We start from the raw sequence: 21,765 nt of genomic DNA, 5'->3' as shown, positions 1-21,765 counted from the left end.
AGGACAGGCACCAAAACTACACAGAGAAACCCTATCTCAAAAAACTAAAAAGCAAAAAGCAAAACAAAGGTAAAATACCTTTCTCCTTATGCCTATACATTTATTACTGGCTTTTAAAAACGAGTTTTAAACTATTTTGTAATTCAGGAAAACTTTCAAATGGCTAACCAAGCACTTACAGAGCAGCAAGCTCTTTTCAGGAGGCTGAAAAGCCCCCATTTGCCAGTGACCATATTAGGTCCTAATACTTCAAGTTTCTGTATCACCTTCAACATACCTGGTCCCATTATTCTGAGGACAAATTCTCGTCTCTAAAACTTCTGCCTATTCTACCCCATTATTACTATGCTCATTACACATACATATTCATATTATATATCCAGTCCTCTTATTTCCTTATTTAAATCATACTGAACCTCATCAAGTGAATATCAAGGTCCAGCGTTTGTTCACAAAGTGAGACAGAGTTACCTCATCTGTTACAAATTTAACAGTGAAGTTTTACATACTGTTTACATATATCTTAAGCTAACAGTGACATAAAAACTGTATGTTCTAACCCATTATTTACACATTGTCTTATTTTAATTCCAATAGTCTTGGGTATAATGCTGTGATTCTTTTAAAAAGGAGGAAACTGAAGCTTACGAAAGTGTGACAGCTTATTTAATATTACAGGACCATCAAGTGATGTTTCCCAATGATGTATTTTTAGTAAACGATATATTGTCTCTAGCAAAGAAGAAAAACACTTGCTTGCTGTTCATGACCTCTTAGGTCTTATGTATGAGTATTTTGTATCTTATAGTTGTTTAACACTTGATAGTCCTTGGATAATTTCAACCTTTTGAGTCAACAATTTAATTTGCACGTGTAGGTAATCTAAAAATAAGTTTTACTTACTCTTTAAGAAAGCATTATGGGACCCAGGATAAAATTATATTTTACATAAAGAAACTGATGCTCTGAAAGCTTAAGTGACATCCCCAAGGAATCACACCCAGTAGGCCATGAAACTAGAAGAAATACATAGATATTCATTTTGATACTGAATTCAATCAAGCCTTATGCAACAAAACACAGAAGGAAACAGAACCTGAAGAAGATCTTAAGAAGCATATGATAGCCAAGTAAATATTTTGGTTTTTCCATGAGATAGGGTTTCTCTGTGTAGCTTTGTGCCTTTCCTGGAACTCTCTTTGTAGACCAGGCTGGCCTCGAACTCACAGAGATCCGCCTGGCTCTGCCTCCCGAGTGCTGGGATTAAGGGCGTGTGCCACCACTGCCCAGCTGCCAAGTAAATATTTTAAAAGGATGATTAAGGTGGGGTAGGATTAATCAGAACAGGTCTCTTAAAGAAGGTGCAAGAAACCAATGGAAGATAATTGGTGACCCATTCCAAATAAGAGGGCAGATGATGACGAAAATTGGTCAAGTAAACAAAAATGCCAACTAAGACATGGATAATACAACTGATACGCTAACACTCATTAGGAAAACAGCACAAACTGAAAAATAAGGCACTCTAGTTAATTTAAACAACTCTGTTCGCTTGACGGGATTCTTAACTCTCACCAGAATCTAGGAGTTCCTTCACTAAGGAAATGTCTCCGGTGGTCAGTGCTTTCTTAAATGTTTCGTTCTTCTCTTCAACGGGTAACGACCTCTTTAATTTCTAAGAGAGCAGGAAGTTAAAATTCTCGTTAGGTGTATTTTCATTCCCATTGCATCAGGAAATAACAATGTTTGGTTAAGTACATAGGATTGTTTGGCCTTGGCCAGCAAATAAAATACGCGAAGAATCCACATCTCCAATCATCTTTAACGGGAATGGGTAACAATGAGCCAAATCCAAGCCAAGCGCTACGCCTGAGGCCTAAAAGATGCCACTGATGAAAACAGCAGTTGGCGAACAAGGGAACCCTTTGGTGGTTTGCTTAATAACCCGAGACACGCGTAATTCACAATCCTGGGACAAAGTTAGGGGGCTGAGCATGAGGAAAAGGGGGTTCGTGTGTCTGGGCCTGTCCTTCGAAAGCCACGGTGGGCCCAAATCAAGTGCCATCAAGACGTCGCCTTTCCTACTACCTGAGATGACCGGTCCAGATACCCAATATCCCAGCCATCGTCCTCGCTATCGCTGCTCTCGCCTCCGCCAGCCACTGACAAGGCCCTCAGCGTGCCCGCCGCCATGGCCCCAAGCTGCTCTTCTGCGCCTGCGCGCCACCAGAGCAGGACGGTGACCCTGCGCAAGCGCGTGGGGCCTCTGACGCAGGCGCAAAGCTGCGCGCGGGCCGCGTCCCCTCCCACCGAAAGCGTGCTGGGAGGGAAGTGGCCTTTCACACCGGAGCCGGTGGCCTCGAGCCTCACGAAGCTCCACAGTCTCGCTCCGCCAGGGACCTCAGGGGGCTCTGTTTCTTTTAAAAAGAGAAAAAAAGAAAGATAGAAAGTTTGATCACGGCGTCAAAGAATGCCACACTCGTGGAAGGAGTCCTTCTGGCCGTGCCGTCCCCGGCACCTGCCAAACCGTCCGGGAGCAGTGTGCTGGGGAGACGGACTCCTGCCAGACCAAGTGCCTTGTAGAAGGACCCGTTTGCTCGAGTGTGTCGCGACCGGGTACCGCAGACTTTCCAGAAGCCTCCAGAAGAGTGAGGTGTAGCCCCTCCTTCCAATCTTTGCCTCTCACGGCATCAGAAGTCTCCCCTTGGAGTTAGAAACTCAGCCCTCAGAACATTCTCCTGCTGTGACTCGGATGCTCCAGCAGAACCAGTCAGGCACGAGAGAAGAGTGTAGGGGCAGAAAGAACACACTGATTCAGATATCCGGAGAGCGACAACTTCGCGTGAAAAAGCAGCCCAAGGTCAGACCCACTTTTCTGCATCCCATTGATCTATTTATTATCTTTCCCACTACAGGAAAACCTTGATTGATTAAAAAGGAGAGTATTTATCTCAGCGACATACAAGTAGTCTTGTACCATTCTTTCTCAGTACTTCTTTTTCCCTTGAAGGTTTTTTCATGTAATAAATCACTTCAGAGAGTCTCAAAGGTCTTTTTAAGTAGATTAGTTAGGGTTGGAGGGAACACTAGTCCATCTAAATGTATTAATTCAGTAAATGTCATGGATCATTGAGTACAGCCAGGATAACTGGAGTTTGTGTGAGTGTGTGTGTGTGTGTGTGTTTCACAAGATTGTCTCACCATGTAGCCTAGGCTTACTGTAAATTCTGGATTCCCTTACCCTGGGCTCCAGAATACTCACCCTAAGTCACACACCACCATGATCAGTTACAGTCCAAAACCAGGCTTTAGAGGAGACAGCGTTAAAGACAAACTGTGGTGCCTGATGGGGGCCACATTTCAATTAGGGGGGAGAGGGAGGGAGGGAGAGAGGGGGGAGAGACTCAGAGAGAGAGAGACAGACAGACAGAGAAAGACACACAGAAAGACAGAGACAGGCAGACACACACACACAGAGAGAGAGAGAGAGAGAGAGAGAGAGAGAGAGAGAGAGAGAGAGAGAGAGAGAGAGAGAGAGAGAGAGAGAGAGAAGAAACAAGAGAACAATATACAACTAAACAAGACTGGAGATTTTAAGTGCCCTCAAAGCAGATTAAGTAAGCGTGCTTGAGTTCTGGAACCAAATCAATTAGATTCTTTACTGGTAGAATCATTAGCTGTAGCTGTGTGCCCTTGACCAATTTATTACCTTTTTTCTCCCATTGCACCACACATCTTTTCTGAAAATTGGAGACACCTTCGTGTCCATGGAAAGAGTTGGTATGAGAGTTAAATAGAGGGTTCAGCATGGAGCCACTTTGAACGGAAGAGAAAGGTAGAATGTAGCTGTAATTATTATTTCAGTATAGTGGTTCGACCTGTACAGAGAGACAAAAATAAGTACACAAAAAACATGGGTGAGAGACTTGGAGTCAGCCAGACTCCCTGGTAGGCAGACATAGGGAAAGGGGCCATGGCTAGGTAAGAAAGGTGACAAATTTCCAAGATTACCAGCTTCTTCGTCACCCTCCTGACTTGAGACAAAAGATTTTGTGTCCCACCAGCAGTTCCCCTGCTGATGGACTGGTCAAGGAGGAGCTCAAGATTGGATCAAGACATGCATACCACAGATCTGGGCAAATCAACCACCCCAGCTTTCTTCAAACTGATCAACACTGAATTAGGAGAGGAAAACTTTTCAAAGGCTACAAAGCCCTGGCTTTAATGTTCAACCCAACCCTACTTTGTGGAGGGTGGCTTTTTCTGTGTGTCTGCTGTGTGTTTGTGTTTCCTCACTTCAATAAAAGCCTTTTTTCAACTGCTGATTTCTGTCTGAGGTGCTTGAGATTTTTTTCTGCAGCTACCTCTTGTGTTTCCGTTTTTACGTGCCTTTTAATTCTTTAACTGGCAGAGAATACAAACCTGATCAAGACCCCTATGATGTGTGTGTGTGTTATGATTGGGTGTACTTTTGTGGGCCATGATACCGGATTTTACTTCATGATGAATTGAATGCTAAAACATTTCTGTGTGTGTGTGTGTGTGTGTGTGTGTGTGTGTGTGTTTTAAAGATGCTTAATCCCTTTTGCAGAGGTTTTCTGTTTAAGCAGTTGACTGATTAAATACTGGTATCATTTACTAGGATGGGAGGAAATTGCAGGATAAATGTGAAGATGTGGTGAATATCCCCAAGTTAATTAAAAACCAGATGTCCAAGGGAAACTTTTTTCGAGACAGGGTTTCTCTGTGTAGCTTTGTGCCTTTCCTGGAGCTCACTTGGTAGCCCAGGCTGGCCTCGAACTTACAGAGATCCGCCTGGCTCTACCTCCCGAGTGCTGGGATTAAAGGCGTGCGCCACCAACGCCCGGCTCCCAAGGGAAACTTTAAAATAGGTAGTTGGATGTTTAAGCAAGGAGCTCAAAAGAATCTACCTTATACATATACATACTAGGAAATTAGCTATATACAACTTATTTTAAAGACTTTGGGATTTACCCAAAAGATTATTATTATTATTTTTTTTTTTTTTTTTTTTTTTTTTTTGGTTTTTCGAGACAGGGTTTCTCTGTGTAGCTTTGCGCCTTTCCTGGAACTCACTTGGTAGCCCAGGCTGGCCTCGAACTCACAGAGATCCGCCTGGCTCTGCCTCCCGAGTGCTGGGATTAAAGGCGTGCGCCACCAACGCCCGGCTCCCAAGGGAAACTTTAAAATAGGTAGTTGGATGTTTAAGCAAGGAGCTCAAAAGAATCTACCTTATACATATACATACTAGGAAATTAGCTATATACAACTTATTTTAAAGACTTTGGGATTTACCCAAAAGATTATTATTATTTTTTTTTTTTTTTTTTTTTTTTTTTTGGTTTTTCGAGACAGGGTTTCTCTGTGTAGCTTTGCGCCTTTCCTGGAACTCACTTGGTAGCCCAGGTTGGCCTCGAACTCACAGAGATCCGCCTGGCTCTACCTCCCGAGTGCTGGGATTAAAGGCGTGCGCCACCAACGCCCGGCTCCCAAGGGAAACTTTAAAATAGGTAGTTGGATGTTTAAGCAAGGAGCTCAAAAGAATCTACCTTATACATATACATACTAGGAAATTAGCTATATACAACTTATTTTAAAGACTTTGGGATTTACCCAAAAGATTATTATTATTATTTTTTTTTTTTTTTTTTTTTTTTTTTTTTTGGTTTTTCGAGACAGGGTTTCTCTGTGTAGCTTTGCGCCTTTCCTGGAACTCACTTGGTAGCCCAGGCTGGCCTCGAACTCACAGAGATCCGCCTGGCTCTGCCTCCCGAGTGCTGGGATTAAAGGCGTGCGCCACCACCGCCCGGCTAGATTATTTTTAAATATAGATTAGATTATTCTAAATTTTATGTGAAAAGTCAAATGAACTAGGGTACCCAAGAACATTCTGAAGAAGGAAGAATATAGTGAGAATTACATTTCTTGATTTCAAGACATATTTATCCTTGCATTTAATGCCTTTGTAGTATAGCTTAATGGAATAGAAAATGGACCTAGAGATAGCACAATGAAAGTACACTATGGCCAGCTGAGGGTGGACAAAACTGAGAACAGGTCACTGGAAAAAGGATAATATTTTGAATGAGATAACATAATTTATTCTAACCTCTGCCCTATTTGGACCAAAACAAAGGTCTGATGCTGGAGTTTTATGAAGAGAGTAGTATATGATGGGTGTGCTTTTGTGGGCTATGATACTAGATTTTACTAAAACCAATTGAATACCTCTGTCTTTCTTTCTAATTTCCCTGCTTTTCATTATATAATGATTATACATTGTACTACATTTTATGAGGACATTTTCATATAAGGGTATAATGTGCTTTGACCATATTCTCTGTCCATAACTTTCTTCATTCTGCTAGACAGTTTCATTCTTACTTTCATTTTATTCTACATACATGATTTTATTTCTATATAAAATCAAGAATTCCTAAATAAGGGAAAACATACAATGTATGTCTTTCTGAGACTGGCTTAATTTGTTTAATAAAATCCCCGTTTCATCCATTTTCCTGTTACCAACATAATTTTGCTCTTTATATTTCATTATTAGATTATGTAGATAAATTTTCATATATATACATAATTTATATAATGTATACTATACTACAAAGTCATGAATGCAAGGGTAAATAGGTCTTGAAATCAAGTAAAGTCACTCTTATTATATAAGTTTATATATTATACATATACTGGGATGCAGCACCAATTGTTAGAAAGTCTTATTAATAAAAACAAACCCAGAGCCAGGTATTGGGATGCATGCTGAAAGATCAGAGAAACAGAACCAGCCACAGCTAACCTCACCTTGCCAGCTTCTTAGCAGATCTTGTTTTCTCAAACTGGAAGCTTCTGAGTCCTCATCTGGAATGAATCTCAGCTCAACTGCTGCTAAAAGCCTAAAAGTCTAATAGAACCTAAAAAGCCTCTAGTTCCTGGTCCTCATACCTTATGTACTTTTCTGCTTCCTGCCATCACTTCCTGGGATTAAAGGTGTGCGTCACTATGCCTGGCTGTTTCCAGTGTGGCCTTGAACTCACAGAGATCTGGATGGATCTCTGCCTCCAGAAGGCTAGGATTAAAGGTGTGTGTGCCACCATTTTCTGGCCTCTATGTCTATCTAGTGACTGTTCTGTTCTCTGACCCCAGATACGTTTATTAGGGCGCACAATACATTGGGGGACAAAATATCACCACATTGGGATATATATTATGAATTAGCCCTTAATTTAATCATAAATAGTCCTTTCTATTGAGTTATTTTGAGAAACAACTGAGTTCCAGGGAGAATTTCTAGCTTGTAGAAGACATCTTTGTTCTCTTCTCCATTGTCTGACACATTCAATTGGTTACCAAATTTTGATGCTTTCACCTTAAACTTATACCTTTGATCCTTCTATTCATTTTTCAGCATTTTAGGGCCTTCTTGTTACTTTTTATGCTATTTTCTCCAGAATGTCTCTATATCTGCTTTGGTCCTTCAGTTTATTTAATAATTGCAACTTTTAGATTATTCTTTCCAAAGCCACATTCAGACAATGTCAGTCCATATTGACTGAACAAGACCTCTGTAGACTTTACACTTTCTAGTTTGTATGCTTTTAGTAGGTCTTTTTTCTTAGAATATCTTCTGCAGCTTATGAACATCTGTAAATTTCACCTAGCATTTATAGTCCAGTTAGTTTATCTGCCATTATAGAATAACCTTTATCTTAATCTTTGATATTTCAGGGTCCCTTTGCATTTATTTCTGTCATGTATTGTAATTTAAGTCTTTTCTCTTTCTTTAAAAAAATCATTCTTTGAAATATTTGTACAATGTATTTTGCTCATAAGCATTACCCTCACCATCATCCCAGATTCATCCCTATTTCCCAACCCATCCCAATCTGTGTGATTTTTGTTTTTTCATTTTTTTCAACCATCAAGTCCAATTTGCGCTGCTGAAATATTCTTGGATATGTGGCCTTCTTGGCGCATAGCCGACTTATCAGGAAGAACCCTGTTAAAGAAAACTGTCTCTTCCTCTCCTAGCAGCTGTCATTTGCCAATAGCTCCTCAGCTAGGGGTTGAATTTTGTGATTATCTTCCATCTCCATGATGGGCTTTGACATGGCTTGAACTTACACAGGGCTTGTGCATGCTGTCACAATCACCGAGTTCATATGTTCAGATACTTTGCTCTCTGTGTACAGAGGACACTATTTCCTTATTTCCATCTACTACCTCTGGCTCTTACAGTCTTTTCATCTTCTCTTATGAAATTATTCTTGAGCTTAGGAAGAAGAAGATGTGATATAGATAGCCCATTTAGTGCTGAGCAGTCTTATAGTTTCTTAATTGCATCTTAATCAGTTGTGAGTCTTGTGTTAATTACCATCTACTGAAAATACAAGCTTCTCTGATGGGGGTTGAGAGTTGTATTAATCTATCTATCTATCTATCTATCTATCTATCTATCTATCTATCTATCTATATCACATATATACACACACATATATATACATATATATGTATATATGTATATATATACATGTATATATATATGATAAGTCATTTAGAGCTGGCTTAATACTATGTCCATTTTGCATAATAATAGTAGTAGCTTCTCCCCTATGGCCTATGACCTCCCTAACCACAGGTTCTTGGTTTACTAATGGTGCATTAGGACTTCAATCCCAGTAGAAAGTAGTTAGTTATGCTGATGATGTTCATGCCACTATTGCATCAGTGGGCATGTCTTGTTGTAGTTATAACTGGTAGGGATAATACTAGTGTAAGATTGACAATGACTTTTCTTCTTTGGTAGCATGCATAGCACCTTCCAGGAATATGAAATCCAGCCAGTAGAAATGAAACTTTCAGGTCAGTACCAGTACCAACTTTTTATCTCCATATTTTGTGACTGAAGTAAATCTATTTTCAATAGGTCTTACTGTTACATTCCAGACGGTAACCGATAGGATTGGCAATAATTTGTAATGTTTGGGATTCTATGGGCCCTCACTGGTCAACAACTCCAGAGGAGTTGTTGTTAACCTATTCCTGGCTATGAGCTTTTTATTTGTTAGCCTATGGTATCTAGTAGGATTTTTTCATCCCATTATAAGTTAACTCCATTTTTAACTCTCAGACACACTATCAGTATTAGGTACATTTCCATATGACTTTCTCTTTGTTGTTATTTATTTCTCCCTGTATTTCATTCTTTACCCTGCCCTTCTGCTCCTTCTAATTTAACCCTTTCTATTCCATTAAATCCCCTCAAGCCTTTACACCTGCATTCCATGCCCCTTCCCCTCCATTGATCTCCCCCTCCCCTGTGGCCCCTTCCTAAGTCCCTGCCCTCTATGGATATTCCAGATGGAGCAAACATATCTAAGAATTGACAGCTAACACCCACAAATGAGAGAAAACATGAAATGTTTATTTTCTGGGTCTAATTTACCTCACACTGAATGCTTGTTTCGAGCCCCATCCATTTATCTACAAACTTTAGAATAGCTGAGTAGTATTCCACTGTGTAAATATACCACGTTTTTATTCTCCATTAATCAGTTGATGTAAATCTAGGTTATTTCCATTTCTTGGCTATTATGAGTAGAGAAACAATGAACATGGATGAGCAGGTTTCTTTTTAGTAGTCATTTGGTTATATGACCAAGAGTGATATAATAGAATCCTATGGTAGATATATTTATAGCTTTTTGGGGAACCTCCACAAAGATTTCCATAGTGGCTGAACCATGTAGATGTAACCAACCATCTTATTAAATAAGAAACACAGAACCAATGTAAAAGAGAAAGCCAAGAGGTCAGAGCTCAGAGCTAAAATCTTACCCTTCCTCCTGTAGTGCTCCTACCTCTCCGAAAGAGACCTACTTCTTGTATGTATGTCTTTACATAGTCTTTCTATTCTGCCTTCTCATTGGTTGTTAACCTAAACATGTGACTGCCTCGTCACTGCCTGTATGTACAGCCCTCCAGGTCTTAAAGGCGTGTGTCTCCAATGCTGGCTGTATCCCTGAACACACAGAGATCTACCTAGCTCTTCTACCAAGTGCTGGGATTAAAGGCGTGCACCACCACCCCACACTCTTGCTATGGCTCTAATAGCTCTGACCCCTGGGCAACTTTATTTATTAACATACAATTAAAATCACATTTCAGTACAGATAAAATATCACTATAGAACCAGCTTGCTCTCCACCAGCATTCAGTTTTCCTTTCTCCATATTCATGCCAGCTTGTGTAGTGATTTGGGATTTTGATGATAGCTATTCTGACTGAGGTAAGATCAAATCTCAGAGTAGTTTTAATTTGTATTTCTCTGATGACTAAGGATAACAAACATTTTAAAAAATACTTCTCGGCCATTTGTTTAATCTTTTGAGGTGACTTGAGCTTGTTTTCATTTTTAAATTCAGTGTTTTGAAGCAAGCTATGGCTATGTAGTTCAGACTGACCTGGAACTCAGTGTGTTTCTCAAACTGCCCTGGAACTCACCATCTTCCTGCTTCTACCTCCCAAGGGCTGGGATTCCAATCCTGGGCCACAATGTCCAGCTCTATTTGTGGTGCCTTATATTGAGCCACTCTCTATATATCTAAGTTTTACTTTTAGACAAACCTCGAATTCTAGAATGTTACATTTTATGTATTATACATGCTCCATGCATATTTGCTAAATGATGAAGTAAATTTTTATCTTTAATATCCCATCATGAGATTTGAATCAGCAATTCCCCAGTTCTCATTCTGAGAAAAAAATAAAGTCTTGGATTTAATTTTTTTTTTATTGAGCTAGAATAGAAATAGTGAAAAGTTGTAATAGAGTTTCTAATTGCTCTTAGGTTAAAAAACAGACCTCAAGCTACTTCTGCTAAGAAATTAACTAAAAATTGATCATGGATATATGTAAGCATTATAGAAGCAATATTATCAAAAAATCAAAAGCAATGTACAACAAATGATGAAAACACAAAAAATTATATATATATATCACTATATGAAATTTGTACATATATGCCATTAATATTAGTTTCTTAGGAATACTGAACCAAATTATCACAAACAGGGTAGCTTATGATAGCATAATTCTTTTCAATAGTTGTGAAGGCTGAAATATTTAAAATGCAAGTTTCAATAGGGCTGTAATTCCCCTGAAGGCTATAGGGGAACATTCTTCTTTGACACTTTGCAGCTTCTGGTGATTGCTGTCTATCCTTGGCAGTCTTTGGCTCATAGATTTCTCACTTAATGTGTGTTTCTCTCTTTGATTACATTCTGGTTGCATCTCTAAATATCCCCTTCCTATAAGCACACTAGTTAGATGAGATTTAGGACTCACACAGATCCAGCATGGCTCATCTTTACTTAATTTACTACAGTGACTTCCCAGGTTCTATGAGCATGCACTTTCATTGGACAGTATGGGACAGTACTTAGATACCATACATGCCACTCAGCACAATGCTTTAAGACTTATGTTGCATATATCCATATTTTGCTTTGCTGAATATTATGTGGTTTCATGAGGGGTAGCATGTCCTATAAAATGTTATAGTTGCAAAATAGAGGACGTCATGAATATGAAGAGGCTTGTTTATTACATATGGAGGGTAAAGAAGAGAAGGAAGCCAGAACTTATATGACAAGTACAAAGAGAGTACAGGTTCAAGGAAGCAAGCAGGGTTTGCTGTAGTGATGGCCTAAGGAACACCAGGGTTCGGATAAGTCCGCAGCTCTTCGTGAGGTCATGGCTATTGACTTAATTGTAGAGTTCATCTTCCTAAAACATAGGAATAGACAACATGCAAAGGGATTATTATGAAGAGAAAAAGAAGATGAAATCAAGGAGCAAGGAAGATATCCTTATGTATCTACTGTTCCTTTTGGAAACAGAGAAAAGGCAAAGCTAAAGGGGCTTAAATAGTTGTCAAATAGGCAGTGAGATAAAGAGTCAGTACTTCAAAATGTTCTGTTAAATCATAATACATAATAATAGTAAGCAGAGCAACAATAACAGTCATTTTATGGCGCTTTCTCTATGCCAGTGTCCTATGAGTGTTACATACATTAAGTCAGCTCACCCCCATACAATCCTGTTGAATAAACGCTACACAAGTAGTATAAAGGCCAGGTAGTTAAAGTAACCTGCCAAAGGCTGCCTACCTGAAAGACAGTAAACTGTCCATATTTTTCTGTTGTTGTTTTTCGAGACAGGGTTTCTCTGTGTGGCTTTGGAGCCTTTCCTGGAACTCACTCTGTAGCCCAGGTTGGCCTCCAACTCACAAAGATCCTCCTACCTCTGCCTCCCAAGTGCTAGGATTAAAGGTGTGTGCCACCACCACCCGGCAACCGTCCATATTTTTAAGTCACTGCTATCTATAATATTACCTCTGCAGCATTCTCATGTGTCATGTCCACTAATTCACAGAGTTCATGTTGTAGTTTTGTTCTGCTTACTCCAGGTGATATTAGTTCTCCATTTTCTAAATGAGGAAACTCAGGTATAGAAAGGTTTTATATTAACGGCTCAAGATGATTTAAGTGGGATAAACTGAATTCATTCACGGCCTTCTGGCTCCAGAATAGAGGAAAAACTTAATTGGGAAAAGTTTGACACCCTCCCAAAGAACTCTCTCCTTTGGGGGATACTTATTTCTACTATGTGTTTTACCTACACGTTAGAAGGATACATTCCTTTCCAAAGATTTCATCTTTTCCATGGAAACTTAGACAGAGAACCAACTATGATTCATCTACAGGTACGTCACAAGTTTTATTCCTGGCCAGATAAGAAATTGGTAAGTAGGCCTTTGTCTGAAAATATTTGGGAATTCCCCCAGGGGACTTCCTGGAATGGATCAGAAACTAGTTATCCACTGCATTGAAGACCACAGTGTTCTTCTGCTTGCTTCAGTGATGACAGGAACCCGGGAACAGAAAGAGGCCATGAGCAGCTGCATGCCAGACATACACATTGCTCCAATTCGGGCTCTTCCTAGTTCCTGAGTTTTGAAAATTAACTTTCAAGCTTTGGCTCAGCCATTAGTGGTGAATAGGTAATGCAACTAATTCCTACCATGGCAAATGTGCTGTGTTTTGTGGCAAACTTGTCTTTAAAAAGGAATGCTGTGACAGTTGCATAGCCCCTGCTCTGTTCTTTGGGAGTACATGTGGTTTGTTTTCCAGATATTAAAAAACAAAAACAACAACTGGGATTTGAAATGCTCTCTGAAATTATTTGTGTCAGAGACATAAAATTATTTCAAACATTTTTAATTATTAGAGTTCATTTTCATAATATAGTTAGGGGATGAGAAATATAGTTAGTTTTTATATAGCACTGACACTACAGTTGTTGTCATACTATTCTATTTTCTGTGCATCAGAGAAGTTTTAAGAAAATCAAACAGGCCCTCTATGATAAGTGAGACAGTTGATTAGCTTGAACTGTTTAGGAGGCCCCCAGGCAGTGGGACCAGAACCTGTTCTTGGTGCAGGAGCTGGCTTTTTGGAACCTAGGGCCTATGCTGAGACACTTTGCTCAGCCTTGGTGTAGGGAGGAGGGGCCTGGACCTGCCTCAACTGAATCTACCAGGTTGGACTGACTCCCCAGGGGAGACCTTGCCTTGGAGGAGGTGGGAATGGGGGTGGATTGCGGGGGGGGGGGGGGGGGGGGGCTGGGGAGTGGGAGGAGGGAGGACAGGGGAATTCGTGGCTGATATGTAAAATTAAATTAATTATAAAATAAAAATATTTTTTTAAAAAAGAACATCATCTAAGAGTCTTGATCTCAGAATATTTTTACTGTAGCAAAAGAAACAAACAAATCTATAATTTAATATCAGTAGTGTCAAGTCCTTTAAAGAAAAAAAAAATCATCACCAAAGAAGATAAGAGGTAAGGGAGGCAAGGAGGCATTTAAAATCCTAATTTCAGGACAGCTTCTCTGAGGTACTCTTTTTAATGTGATGAGAAGTTACAGGGTTCTGATTTATCATTATACAAGTTGACTGGCTACAGGGTGAATAGACTGCATGGATAGAGCAAATTAATGGACTGAGTCAGTGCATGTAAAGTGCTTAGAGACTCAAGAACACCAGGCCAGTATCTGTGCTAACAGTGTATGTCCCCAGCTTGGCTTGCATATTTGAACTCTGGAGAAAATTCTAGCCAGCCCTTGCCTAAATAGTTCTAACAAAATCCTACTAGGTCTAAGAGTTGACATGCTCTTTTCTTGGTCCATCCATTTATCGGCACCTTCATAGTGGCTAACAACTGTCTGTAGCTCCAGTTCCAGAAGATGGAACACCCTCTCTGGCCTCCACAGGCACTGCATGAAGGTGGATCTCACAAACAGGTAAAATTTTATTTTATTTTTTCAAGAACAAGGCTGTTTCAAAGAGATATGAATGAACCTTAAGCTCAGTTTACATGGTATCAGACCATTCTTATTTCTACTAGATATCAACTAGAATAAACATTTTTCTTTAGGATAATACTGTTTTCTTTTTGTGTGCCTATTCATGTATGTGTCGTGTGTGTGTGTGTGTGTGTGTGTGTGTGTGTGTGTGTGACATTTTCTTAATGTGCTCATAAGTTGATGGACACTTAGGCAGTTGTGTTTCTTGGCTGTTATGAGTAGTACTGTAATGAACCATGACATTCTAATTTCCTTTCTTTTGGACATATACTCAGGTGTGTGACTGCTGGATCTTGTGGATACTTTTAAGTTTTAAAAGCATTACATATTACTCTCTATAATTGTTAAGTAATGCATTCCTGCCAATAATGTGCAAGAGTTCCTTTTTTTCCTGTATCTTTTAGAAAAGAAAAAAGAGAGAATATGGATATGATAAGATAAAAAGGGAGATTATGGAATCTACTTTTAAAAAGGAACTACTTGTTTTAAATAAGATAAGTAATGAAAATTTTTTGGTCTGAGTTTATCAGATGTTACTGGACTGGACATTGTTAATATATATAATGGAGTTTTTATCTGAATCTGTCAAATGTTAATGGACTAGACATCATTAATGTAATTTTTGGCTGTATATATTGTATATACTTATTGGATAGTTTTTCTTGTATTAGTTATAAGCTTTCTTTAATTTTAGACAAAAATAGAGGAAGTGTGGTGGTATTGTATTCCCCAAAATATTGTGTACCTTAATAAACTTATCTGGGGTCAGAGAACAGAAAAGCCACTAGTTAGGCAGTGATAGCACACGCCTTTAATCCTAGCATTCCAGAGGCAGAAATCCATCTGGGATCTCTGTGAGTTCAAGGCCACATTGGAAACAGCCAGGCATGGTGACTCACGCCTTTAATCCCAGAAAGCGAGCCTTTAATCCTAGGGAGTGATGGTAGAAAGCAGAAAGGTATATAAGGCGTGAGGACCAGAAACTAGAAGCATTTGGCTGGTTAATTAAGCATGTGGCTGGTTAAGCATTTGGGTGGTTAAGCTTTCAGGCTTTGGAGCAACACAGTTCAGCTGAGATTCATTCTGAATGAGGACTCAAAGGCTTCTAGTCTGAGGAAACAGGACCAGCTGAGGAACTGGCAAGGTGAGGTAGCTGTGGCTTGTTCTGCATCTGATCTACCAGCATTCACCACAATAACTGGCTCCGGGTTTGATTTTTATTAACAAGAATGTTTAAGATTCATGCTACAAGTATCTGTTTCCTGAGTGCTGGCATGCAGAATAATTCTACCTAGAGGATAAAAACCCAGAGACAGAACTGCGCAGTATTTCATATGGTAGAAATATGTTCTGAACTATAGACTGGCATGAGATTCAGTAGCTCTATGTTTGAAGGACAAGAAGTAATGAGTGCTTAAAAGGACTAGATGTCGGTGGAAAGTTTTCTAACAGCCCCTTTCAAAATCAGAGCCTTAATAACCCCTGCAAGTATAATACCCACCACCTGACTCATGAACCATACCCTCTGGTTGCATGGCAAACAACAGAGATAAACATTGGAAGCTTAGGACCACAAAGGTTCTGCTGTCATCAAAAGATACAAATCCAAATAGACACGGAAAAGGAAAAGAGCTTAAGGGTAGGATGACTAGCGATGCACAAATGAGGGCATAGAGACATTGCACCTATGCTCAGACTTGGTTACACAGAGGCAGTTTGCACTTTTGCACATGTTATTGTCTGTGCACACTTGAGCAACCACATAGAGATAATCTACCTTCACACATGCAAATAATGATGAAGAGACAGTCTGGATCTTCTCTTATACTAATGACTGCATATAGAGACTTTATTATCTGTGTGTAAGTTTGTAGACTATTTTGTCCAGCTCAGTGAGTGTATTTCTCCCCTACTTCATTAGGTATGCAATGCCAATGGGCACAGGTTGCCTAGAGCTGAGGAATCCCATTGATCAGCCTCTCAAGTTGCTTTAGGTTATGTGATGAATTTCCTTTATTCCTTCCTTGTGTTCATTCTATCCTTACTGTAGGTGTGTTATCTCCTCCCTTATTCTTAATTGTTCTCTCTTTCTATTACATTTCTCTCTTCTATTTTATCTATTCCTTGAATACTAACCATTAGTATTACTAAGCTTATGCTTACCCATAGTGACTAATAATATTTTACTATTGACCATGTTAAATTGTTCCTTTATCCCCTAAAGTTACTAGATTGGAAAGGATGTTTTAAATTGGTTATTATTATTATTCTAATTCTACACTAAGCCTGTCAGTACATGGTGATTGCTTTTGTAGTTAGTGTTTGACTCTCTTGGGAGGCACTAGAGATTGTGCTTGGTGTGTGAGCATGTGAACTGGGGGTTTAGTTAGGCCAGTGACAATGAGTGACACATCAACCAACTATAATCTAGTCCCACTTGATCATTGCAGATGCCTCAGCTGAAAGAATAGAGGTGGTCAAAGAATAGAACCAATGGCCTATTCCGTATTCACAAGTCCATCACAGAAACACCAAGAAACATGACAAATAAAGGCATCATACCTCCCAAAGTTACTCAGTTTGCAGTAATGAATTCTAATTAGAGAATTAGATGAAATTAAAAACAAAGGATCCAAAAGAATGAGTATAAAAGCAATGTTCAGTGTAGGATTAATAAGAAATGGTTGAGAGCACTGACTGTTCTTCCAACGGACCTAGGTTCTATTCCTAGCACCCACACGGTGACTCATGACTATCTGTAACTCCAGTTCCAGGGGATCCAACACCCTTTTCTGGCTTCTGTAGGCACCAGGCATGCAGGTAGAGTACAAACATATATTCAGGCAAAACAGAATTTTCAGTGAAATGAAAGTGGACATGAATAAACCCAATTAAATTCAAAGAGAATTCAAACAAAAATAAATCCAATAAAGTAATAGAAATATTGGAAAAATTAAATTTTTAGAAGAGAAAACTTCAGTGAGTCAAACCCAGTGAAAGATGTAATCAGTAGAATGGGGTGAGTTAGGGCCTGAAGGCAAGTTAGATGAAATATAACACCAGAAATTATGAAGATGAAATAAGAAAGTATAACTAGAACATAAATACCTGTGAGAAACCCAGAAAAGGACAAATATGTGAATAATAGACATAGAGAAGAGAAAAGTTCAGAATCAAGGTATAGGAAATATACTCAATAAAGCCATAGATAATTCCCCAGACCTAGGGAAGGAAATGGCTGTGCAGATTTAGGAGAGAGTTATAACATCAAATAGATAAGACAAGAAAAAAAAATTCCCTCATATATGTTAAAAATACTAAGTGTATGGAACAAAGAAGGAACATTGAAAGTTACTATAAAGAAGCAAGTTACATATAAAGGTAAACCCATCAAAATAACAATAGATTTCTTAACAAATTCTAATTCAGGAAGGCATGGAATGATCCATTTCAAGCTCTGTAAGACAGTAGTAATTTGTAGCTTAGATTACTATATTCTATATACAGTAAAGCTGTCCTTTACAACTAGAGAACATATTTCCATAATAAACATAAACACAAGGAATTCATAACCATTAAACACTAGATAAGATACTTAAAGTAGTCTTACACATTAAAAGAAAGGTTAAACAGATAAACGCATCTATGAGGCCACAGGAAATAATACACCACAAAAAACCAGAAATGAATTGGAGAATGCTAAAGTATCAAATACTACAAAATCAAAATAATAATTCTAAATGCTAATGGCCTGAATGATCTAATCAAAAGACATACACTAGCTCATTAGATTATTTTTAAAGATCCATGGATTTGTCTCCTGCAAGAAATGTACCCGAGACTACTAATACAGATTTGGGATGAAAGAATAGTAAAAGTCATTTCAAGCAAACAGAACTACAATGCAATGATATCTCGGAAAATAAACCAATCTAAATTTAGAAGATATTAAAAAAGGTCACTTCGGCTCTCTGATCCTCCCTGTACCAGAGACAGCCGAATCTTTTTGTGCAGTGCCAGCCTCGTTCCTGAGACACAATGATGAAAATCGGAGTGAACAGATTAGGCCAAATTGGTTGGATGCCTGGTTACCAGGGTTGCCATCCTGTATGGCAAAGTGGATGGATATTGTTGCTATCAGTGACCCCTTCCTTGACTTCAACTACATGGTCTACAGGTTCTAGTATGACTCTACCCATAGCAAGTTCAATGGCACAGTCAAGGCTAAAAATAAGAAGCTTGTCATCAATGGGAAGGCCATCACCATCTTCCAGGAGTGAGATCCCACCAGCATCAAGTAGGGTGAGGCTGGTGCTGAGTATGTTGTGGAATCTACTGGTGTCTTCACAACCATGGAGAAGGCTGGTGCTCACTTGAAGGATGGGGCCAAAAGTGTCTCATCCCTACCCCTTCTGCTGATGCCCCCATGTTTGTGATGGGTGTGAACCATAGCGACAATTCACTCAAGATTGTTAGCAATGCTTCCTGCACTACCAACTGCTTAGCCCCCCTGGCCAAGGTCATCGATGACAACTTTGGCATTGTGTAAGGACTCATGACCACAGTCCATGCCATCACTGCCACCCAGAAGACTGTTGATGGCCCCTCTGGGAAGCTATGGCATGATGGCCGTGGGGCTGCCCAGAATATCATCCCTGTATCCACTGGTGCTGCCAAGGCTGTGGGCAAGGTCATCCCAGAGCTGAATGGGCAGCTCATGGGCATGGCTTTCGGTGTTCCTACCCCCAGTGTGTCCGTTGTAGATCTGATCCGCTGCCTGGAGAAAGTTTCCAAGTATGATGACATCAAGAGGGTGGTGAAGCAGGCATCAGAGGGCCCACTAAAGGGTATCCTGAGCTACACTGAGGACCAGGTTGTCTCCTGTGACTTAACAGTGACTCCCACTCTTCCACCTTTGATGCTGGGCCTGGCATTGCTCTCAATGACAACTTAAGCTCATTTCCTGGTACAACAATAAATTCGGCTACAGCAACAGGGTGGTGGACCTCATGCCTACATGGCCTCTAAGGAGTAAGAAGCCCACCCTAGACCACCCACCATAGCAAGGACAGAGCAAGAGAGACCCTTGGCTGCTGAGCAGTTCCTGTCCCAACTCAGCCCCTGACATTGAGCATCTTCCCCAGTTTCCATCCCAGACTCCCAGAGTAACAGGAGGGGCTTAGGGCGCGCTACTCTCTTGAATACCATCAATAAAGTCACTGCACTCCCCCCAAAATGGTCACTTCATATTGATTTAAGGGATAATACATCGAGAATATATTGAGAGGGTTTGGAGGGAGGAAAGGGAAGGGAGAAATGTAATCAAAGTATAATCTCAAATTGTTAATTATATAAAAATGCATATATTCTTAATATAGATGAATTTAACATTGGCATACCCAATTTTTAAAACAAACACTATGGAATATAAAGACATGGATTGACCTAAAAGGGTGGTGAGACAAAGCATGATTAAAAATAGTCATAGGTAACAGATAATAGTGTTACAGTTTGTATAAAGTGTTTTCCCTGAAAACTCCAAGTCATAATAGCTATAGTTAAGAAAGCAACAATAAGTGCTAGAAAGGATGTTGGTAAAATGGAATCCTTATGTATTTCAATACATAGGTTTCCCAGATGCCCTAGAATTACCATGGGATTCAGATATGCCACTCCTGGACATATACTCAAGGACTCTAAATCAACATACCACAGATAGGCTTGCACATCCATGTTTCTTTAAGCACTATTCACAATAGCCAAGTTATGGAATCAGCGTAGGTATCAGTCAACAGATTAATGGATAAATGAAATGTAGATATACACAATGGAATTTTGTGCAGCCCTAAAGAAAATAAAATAACGAGATCATCCTATTTAAGTAAATAAGCCCAACTTGGACAAATATCACATTTGCTATCATCTGTGGAGATGATGGGGAAGGTGAATATAGTCAAAGTACATCATGAATTTGAAAGCAATTGTATTTATTAAAAGAATCTGTACAAAATGTTCTTAATTTACTATTAATATATTTATTATTAATAATGCTTAATTAGTTAATTAATATACTATTATATTGTTTTAAATTATTGAAGTCTTCTCTAAAAGTATGTGCAATTTGAGTGATAAATAATATGAAATAAAGCAATAGTAACAATAGAAATGAAGATGATGATGAATAGAGGCATACTAGTTTTATAGGTCTATTTTATAAAGGAATTGCCCCACTAATTATAAAGTGTATGCAGGAAATAAACTATATATTTCATTGTTATTGTTTAAAGGAATTAAAAAACTCTGATGCTTTTTATAAATATAATTGAAATAATCATTCCTTTAGTAGATTTCTCTTATATTTATACCATAGTGTCAAAATAGCTCTCATTCTCAATGCTTTAAATGTATAGAAGATTGCAGTTTACTCAAAAAAAAAAAAAAAGGATTTAGACACTTATTTCCACCAAAGAATTCTCATAACACAATTTTATTATCCTGAAGAAAGGGAACTTTGGTGCATCTAAAAACCTTGTGTTTGTTTATATGCACATTGTAATTTTACCTGAAGACGTTTAACTTAAAAGCATATTTAGAATTGTCACAGTAAAATAGACCAGTAGTATAGGTTTTGTTTTTATGTCTAGGAAAAATTTTAGAAATGTGTCTGTCATAATTTGTTATTTAGGGAAGAATAAATCTTCCAAGTGGAACCATTTGAGTACTATTTATTATGTTTTAGAAGAAAAGCATCTATCTTCTTGCTGTATTCTGGCCACATGGTTAATGTTTTCCGTATGTTCTTAAAGAAACCAAATAGACCAGACATATGTGAGGCATTCAGCTGGAGTAAGAATGAGCTTTTTGAGTTTTCACAGGTCCATGATATTATGAACAAGGTACACTGAAAACAGTACCATGAAAAGAAAACAATATTTAAAGTAGAAATGGAGTTACTATTAATTAAGCATGTTGTAAAATGTGGAAGCTTTTATATTTGAGAATCACCCTGAGAATTATGAGTCAGACTCTCCTTGCCAGTAAGAAGCCTGAGTTTATGGATTTCAGTGACCTTACCTGGAATTACTCTGTTTGAGCATAGATTTGAAATGAAATCTTTTGTCCCATAGCTGTGCAATAAATATCTGTCCACACTATCTTTTGAAAAAGACCAAGGAAGAATATTATGCCAATTTAAATATTATATGTCAGAATGTAGTCCTCTCATCAAATGATCCATTTACTGGAAAGCAAAGGTCCATTTTTATTGTTTTGGTTGAAGATGTCTGTAAGAAGCTTGAAAGCCCTATT

At 38.8% G+C, this 21,765-nt stretch overlaps 1 protein-coding gene and 1 pseudogene across 1 annotated transcript in view; one reads left to right on the top strand and one right to left on the bottom strand.

Moving 5' to 3' along the window:
- The window catches only part of Asz1 (ankyrin repeat, SAM and basic leucine zipper domain containing 1), a 40,701-nt gene extending 38,484 nt beyond the window's left edge, over positions 1–2,217 (bottom strand). Inside the window, exons 1-2 of the mRNA XM_028871794.2 lie at positions 2,089–2,217; positions 1,576–1,675 (exon numbers count right to left, since the gene is read on the bottom strand). Coding sequence (XP_028727627.1) covers positions 1,576–1,675; positions 2,089–2,193 — 205 coding nt within the window. The 5' untranslated portion in view covers positions 2,194–2,217. The remainder of the gene's footprint in view (positions 1–1,575; positions 1,676–2,088) is intronic.
- Positions 2,218–18,495: 16,278 nt separating this feature from the next.
- On the top strand, positions 18,496–19,492 carry LOC114694738 (annotated as a pseudogene).
- Positions 19,493–21,765: the final 2,273 nt, after the last annotated feature.

The sequence above is a fragment of the Peromyscus leucopus genome, chromosome 3 (genome assembly GCF_004664715.2).
Source record: "Peromyscus leucopus breed LL Stock chromosome 3, UCI_PerLeu_2.1, whole genome shotgun sequence".
Taxonomy (NCBI): Eukaryota; Metazoa; Chordata; class Mammalia; order Rodentia; family Cricetidae; genus Peromyscus; species Peromyscus leucopus.
This window is presented reverse-complemented; position numbering and strand designations above follow the sequence as displayed.